Source organism: Sorex fumeus, unplaced genomic scaffold, assembly GCF_029834395.1.
Source record: "Sorex fumeus unplaced genomic scaffold, SorFum_2.1 ptg000051l, whole genome shotgun sequence".
NCBI classification, from domain to species: domain Eukaryota; kingdom Metazoa; phylum Chordata; class Mammalia; order Eulipotyphla; family Soricidae; genus Sorex; species Sorex fumeus.
The window spans coordinates 5,374,941-5,381,413 of NW_026606108.1; the positions used below are offsets into that span (position 1 = coordinate 5,374,941).

Sequence of the window (6,473 nt, forward strand, 5' to 3'; positions counted from 1 at the left end):
CTGCACCTGAGCAATCTGTGATTCGTCCTCTGCACCCTATAGTGTCTCCTGACCCCCCAGGAGACAGAAGTTGGTTTCAATGAAAGCCTGGCTACCCCCACCATTTGTTCATTGGACAGAGATAAGACACACCACAGTAGTTCCTTTTCTTTCCTGTTGACAGTCTTCAATCACTTGAAGGTGAAGGATCTCACCGTGAGGGATGGAGGCTAGAGCGGGAGGGAGGGAGAACAAAGAAAGGGTTTTTGCATGAGGATCCCCATCCACCAGATTCACAGTGGATTCAGAGCATTCTTTATTTTTTGTTTTGGTCTTTTGGGGTCACACCCGGTGATGCTCAGGGTTTACCCCTGGAATCCTGGCTGTGCTTGGGGCTCCACATTGGGTGCCAGGGATCGATCCCGGATCTGCCGCCCGACCCGCCGTGCCACGGCTCTAAACAGGAGTTCAGGAGGGGAAAGAACTATATGCGGGCTTCCTTAGCTTTGCTTGTTTTGTGGGCCGCAGCCCGTTGTGCTCAAAGCTTAACTGCTGGCAGGCTCGGGGACCCTATAGGGTGTCAGGGATGGAACCCGGGTCTGCCCCATGCGAGGCAAGCGCCCTCCCGGCTATTCTGCGCCCGCTGTCCCATGGCCCCAGTCCCTGGACTTAGGTTGTGACAAATCTTTGACACCTGGGCTGCAAATTTCAATGCGTGACCGGGAGTCACGCAGCAGCTGGGCCCTGTTGCCCAGGGCCAGGATATGAACATAAACCCGTTTGCAGGTGGCCGCCGGGGCCCAGCCCTTTGTGCCCACAGTCAAAGGAACTCGCCAGGAGGTCAGCCAATCCTCCCGGAGCTTGGCCGGAGGGACGCGGCCAGCCGCCCGGCGCGTGGCCACGCCCCCCGCCGGGCTGGGCGTGGCCACGCCCCTTTGGGCCGCGCCCCTTCCGCGGCCTCCCCGCGATTGGCCGGCCGGCGAGCCGGGCCGCGCCGCGATTGGCCGAGGCGCCGCCTGGCGCGTCACGTGAGGGAGGGGCGAGCCGGAAGCGGGCGAGGGCGCTGACGCGGCGGGGCGCGCGCCGGGCGGCCATGGAGGCGGACGGGGAGCAGCTGGGCGCGCGGCCGGCGCTGGAGAGCGAGGGGCTGCGCGTCCTGCACGTCACGGGTGGGTGCGAGGGCGGGCGAGTGGCCGCGGGCCCGCGCCGGCGCCATGCTCGGTGGGTCGTCGTCGTCCGCGGCGGCGCCGGGCCCAGGCGGGGGCGGCCAGGCGGGCCCGGGGCCTGCACTCGCTGGCCGGGACCCCCGGTGGTTGGGGCCGCGCGGCCGGGGGCGCCCGGGGCAGGCGGGGACCCACCCTGGCAGCCGGGAGGGGCGGCGCCCGCGCGGGGGGCTTCTCTGGCGGGTTTGCATCTCCGGGGGAAGCGGGGTTCGCGCTGGACAGCTCCGTCCCTCTCTGCAGTAGGCTCCCTGCTGGCCACCTACGGCTGGTACATGGTGGTCGCCTGCGTCCTGCTCTACGCGCTCGTCCAGAAACTCTCCACGCGACTGCGGAGCCTGCGACAGACACGGCTGGACCGAGCGGCTGCCGAAGTGGGTCAGTGCCCGCCCTGGGGACCCCAGCCGACCCCCCCACGCCCACCCCGGCTCCCTTTACAGAAAAGGCGCTGTCGGTTAGGGGGAAGGAAGGAGCGCTCTCCCCCTCTCCTCTCCACCCCCCCACCGCCAACCCCCCACTAGCCACATCATCACCATCACCATCATCATCATCATCATCATCATTATTCTTTGCTTGTTTCTGCCCCCCTCCGGGGTCACTCGAGGGAATATGCGGTGCTGCGGGTTGAACCCAGGGCGCCTGCACTTAGCCCCTTACACTATTTACCTGGCTCGCCCCGGCTTTTTCACTTAGTTGAGCATGGAGGGGGGGTGTTTTCTGAGGGGCCCCGCCCAACAAGCTTACTGGCTCTGTGCCCAGGGATCACTCCTAGTGGTGTTTAAGGTATCTACAGCATTCAGTATCGACTGCATTTTGTAGGGGGGCTTGATCTGGGGTAAGCTGGGGGCAAGGTAGGCACTGAACCCCTCCCTGTGCTCTCTCTCCAGCGCTGCTCTTCTTTCAGACAGAAAATTCCAGGCCAGAGCAATGGCACCTGCTGTACTCCCGCCCTAGCCATCATCCATCTTGGTGCTTGCTAGTGCTTTCTAGGATGAAATACCTAAGGCAGGGCCAGAGAGATAGTGCTGTGGGGAGGGAGCTTGCCTTCCCCGCAGCCAACCCGAGTTCAATCCTCATATCCCATATGATCCCCCAAACACCTCCAGGAGTGATTCCTGAGCACAGACAGAGCCAGGAGTAATCCCCCAGAGTGGCTGGCTATGCCCCCCCCCCAAAAAAAACTAAAAAGCTATGAAAAAATCTTACCCCATTTTCTTTTTGTTTCTGGGTCTCACCGAGCAGTGTCAGGGATTACTTCCTGGGCAGTGCTCAGAGTTCACTCCCAGTGGAGATGCTGAGGATGGAATCTCACGCCCCTCCCTCCACATCCCACATGCACATGCCTGGCCTTCTCTGGAGCCCTGTCCCAGCCCTGATCTCTTCCTCTGTGGTACAGGTCTGGTCACAAAGCGAAGGGTAATGAGTCAGAAAAGTTTGTTTGGCCAGAGCAGTAGTACCCAGGTGAGGCACTTGCCTTGTACATGGCCAACCGGGATTCAATTCCTGGCATCCCAGAGTCTCCCTGGGTCCTGCAGGCAGTGATCCCTGAGCACTGTGAAACAAAAAACCAGAAAGGTTTTTTTCCAGTTGCCTCCTAGATCTCTTCCCTGACAGGTGGGTGTCAGGAAGGAGGCTTGTCTCTGTCCCAGAGCGGTCCCGGGTGCTCACTGGGGCACTGGGCCGGAAGGCGCAGAGTCCGTCTGTGACTGGGGTCTCTGTGATAATGTCGACCCCCGAGGCTCCCAGCTCCTGGACCTGATGTCCATCCCTGCCTCCTTCCCAACGCCTTAGAACCAGATGTAGTGGTGAAGCGACAGGAGGCTTTGGCCGCTGCTCGTCTGAGGATGCAGGAAGAATTAAACGCTCAAGTGGAAAAGCATAAAGAAAAACTGAAGCAGGTACCCACTGGTTTGGGTTTGAATACGTGGCCTTGGGAGTTCAAAAGGGTTGTATTTGTGTGTGTGTGTGTGCGTGCGCGCGCGTGTGTGTGCATGTGTGCATGTATGTGCTTGGACATGTACGTATGCATGTGTATGTGCTTAGATGTGTGTGTGCGCGCATGTGTGTCTGTGTTTCTATGTGTGTTCGTGTGGTGTGTGTGTACATCTGTCTGTACCTATGTGTGTGTGCTAGGAGAGCAGGTCTGTGCCCATGAGAGAGGCCTCCCGCCACATACCCACTGCAGGACATGTGTGCTCCCCCTCCCCCACCCCCAGGTCCCCTGTGAAGGACATGCAGGAGAGCATCAGAGCCGGGTTACACAGAAGTGGGTGTTTTGGGGACCAGTGTGATAGGACAGTGGGGAGGGCACTTACTTGCCTTGCACGTGCCCTGACCCACATTTGATCCCCAGCACCCCATATGGCCCCCTGAGCACCACCAGGAGTAATTCCTGAGTGCAGTCAGGAGTAACCCTAAGCATGGCCAGGTGGGTGACCCCTCCCACCCGCACCCAAAAAGTTGAGTGGTTCCCCATGGTAAGAGCTTCAGCTCATATGCGGGAGGCGGGGCATGGCCAGTGCCATGTGACTGCATATGCCTGCTCTCCTTGGGCCCGGCCGCCGCCTTGGTCCTGAGCTGCGGGCGATTGGTTTGCAGCTGGAGGAGGAGAAGAGGCGGCAGAAAATCGAGCTGTGGGACCGCATGCAGGAGGGGCGGAGCTCCCGGGCCAGCACCAGGAGGCCTCAGGTGACCGCGGCGGGGCCGGGACTGGGCTTGGGGCCTGGGAGGTGGTACACGGGCCGTGTCCCCAGCGCCTCTGTGTGTGACCCTCACCCTCCCCCAGGACGAAGACAACCCTGGGCCTTCAGCGGCTTCAGCGCCCCCAAAACGCAAACCGGACCGGAAGCCCCTACGGGCCAGCGGTGAGTAGCAGGCAGGAAGGCCATGGCCTCGTCTTCGGGAGAGCATGCGGCCACCGCGTCCCAAGTTCAGCATTGCGACTTGTCAGAGCAGGGTAGCAACTCAGACCCCTGCCTTCAGGCCAGTAGGAGAAGGCCGGACTGGCCAGCTGGGATGACCCTCGGGCCCGGTCACCGGGATGCCTGGCCCAGCAGACTTGTTCTTAGTGGCACTTGTGGGGTTCCTGAGGGGTCTTGAGCAGTGAGGGGCGTCTCTCTGGCCACCATGTTTATCCCACACAGGAAGCAGGTGCCTGGACACAGTGTGGCTGTGGCCAGGAGTCACAGAGTGGAGCTGCCAGAACCGGGCATGCCCCACATGTGGTGAGGGGGGTTTCACACACACACAGCCCCCCCCCACATACATAGGGCGCCCCAGTATGGTGGGGGGTGTTTCATATGCACATGAGCACACACGTGCGCGCACACACACGGGGCGCCTTGCTCCAGTGTTGTTGAACACGCATCAGGCAGGCGTCCAGTCAGTCCCCTGGACTCTCGGTGCCCCAGCTTGGCTGTTGAGGGGTTGGGAGAGCCACATCGCACCCTGGCAGTGCTCTGGGGCCCAGGCGGTGCTGGGGAACCAGCAGGTCAGAACCGCACCTCGCAGGCACCTTGACCCCTGTGCTGTCTCTGGCTCCGCGCTTTGATGGAGCGGGGGGGGGGGCCACCCCTGGGCCACACCTGTGCCCGGGCTCACTTCTGTCCATTCCAGGGGTTGAGTGGGCTTAGCCGCCTGTGGGGGGGCAGCACCCTGTGCTCTGTCCCCGCCCCCAGTTCAGTTTCTGTGATGTGAAGACCCCTTTCATGAGAGGACATGACTCATGAACCCCAGCACCACAGTGTGTGAAGCCGCATCCCCGCATCCCTGCGTCCGGTGCCCAGACGCTGCTCCCGAGAGGGGTCCCTATAGAGGTGTCCGTGGCAGCAGAGACCAAGACTCGAGAGCAGCTGGAGCTCACCCTGAGATCAGGGTGGCTGGTTCTTGCGCGTCAGGGCAAGGCCCGCAAGCATTGCTGGATGGGCTCGAACGCCCCCAATTCTCTGGTCTTTTCTCTTTCCCTAGGTTACAACCCGCTGTCCGGCGAAGGTGGGGGCTCCTGTAGCTGGCGGCCAGGACGCAGGGGCCCGTCGTCGGGGGGATGAGGCTAAGACTCCGGTCAGCGTCGCCAGGACGCTGGCCGCCCTCGCCCTCCGCAGGTGCCTTACACGTGCTTTTCACAGCGACTCACCACAGGGAGTGGACACACCCTGCACCTCGTGGGACTCCAGTCAGCAGTGGGGGCAGCACCAACCTTCCCCCCCCCCCACTGCGGCGACGGCCCACTTGGGGCCAGGGGCTGTTGCTGGTTGGGAGGTGGACGCCTCGGACTGGCCTCGGCTCTGCAGCGGGTGGAAGATCTGGATCCAGAAGCTCCCTCCCCCGGCCCAAGCGCCTGCCGCTGCCGGGGGCCCGTCTCTGTGAGAGGTGACGAATGACGTCGTCCTCGGAAATGGTGTGCCACCAGCGAGGACCACCGATGAAGACACTCCTGGGCGCCCTGCCTGTTCGTGTGTCCTGTCCCCGCTCGGGAGAGCCTGCGCGCGGCAAACCAGCAGCATCCCAGACAGGGCAAAGGCCACTTTGGGTCTATTAAATGGCAGGAAATCTCTTTGCCGACTTAGGTTTGTCTCAGGCATTCACGACCTCCCTCATCGCTGTCTCCAGGAAGGAGCAGAGACCCCGCCGCCTTTTCTTCCCCAGGGTGGGCCTTGGGGTGCATCCAAGGTGTTGGACACTGGGAGTCGAGTTACTGATTTCAAAATCCAGACCCGGAGTAGGAGCCCTAGTACAGCTGGAAAGGCCCTTGCCTTGTATGTGGCCCTGGCCCCAAGCACCGCCAGGAGTCATTCCTGAATGCAGAGCCAGGAGTGAGCCCTGAGCCTTGCCGGGTGTGACCCAAACACAAAAACAAACACCCAAGCCTGGGATGAGAAAGATAGTAGGGCAATTCCGGCACTTACCGTGACACGACTGACCTGGGTTCAAGCCCCAGGTACCACATATGGTTCCCTGACCACTGCCAAGGGTGATCCCCGAGCACAGCCCTGGGCCCAGGATGACCCAAACAATAAAACCCAGACACTCATGTCAAGGGGTGCTGAAGACGGATGGTGGGGCGGGGGAGGCCTGACTGGGTCCCTCAGCCTGAGGGTCAGTGGGGTCCCTGGGCCACAAGGAGCTCCTTCACCTCATCACACCTCAGGTAACTCCAGCAGCCCTGGGGCTGGGTGCTCCTGTGGAGCCGCTGGGTCAGTGGTTCCCGCTGTGGGGTCTGGACCCTGAGGACCAAGTACAGTTGCAGGCGTGAGTCAGGCCAGTGGCTGCCTGGGG

General features: G+C 61.9%; 1 protein-coding gene across 1 annotated transcript; it reads left to right on the forward strand.

Moving 5' to 3' along the window:
* The first annotated feature begins 1,024 nt into the window (after window positions 1–1,024).
* On the forward strand, window positions 1,025–5,724 carry SELENOS (selenoprotein S). The gene is made up of 6 exons (XM_056124586.1): window positions 1,025–1,148; window positions 1,443–1,577; window positions 2,991–3,097; window positions 3,798–3,887; window positions 3,985–4,063; window positions 5,166–5,724. The coding sequence occupies exons 1-6, from the start codon at window positions 1,073–1,075 to the stop codon at window positions 5,243–5,245; spliced, it is 567 nt and encodes a 188-aa protein (XP_055980561.1). The 5' UTR covers window positions 1,025–1,072; the 3' UTR covers window positions 5,246–5,724.
* Window positions 5,725–6,473: the final 749 nt, after the last annotated feature.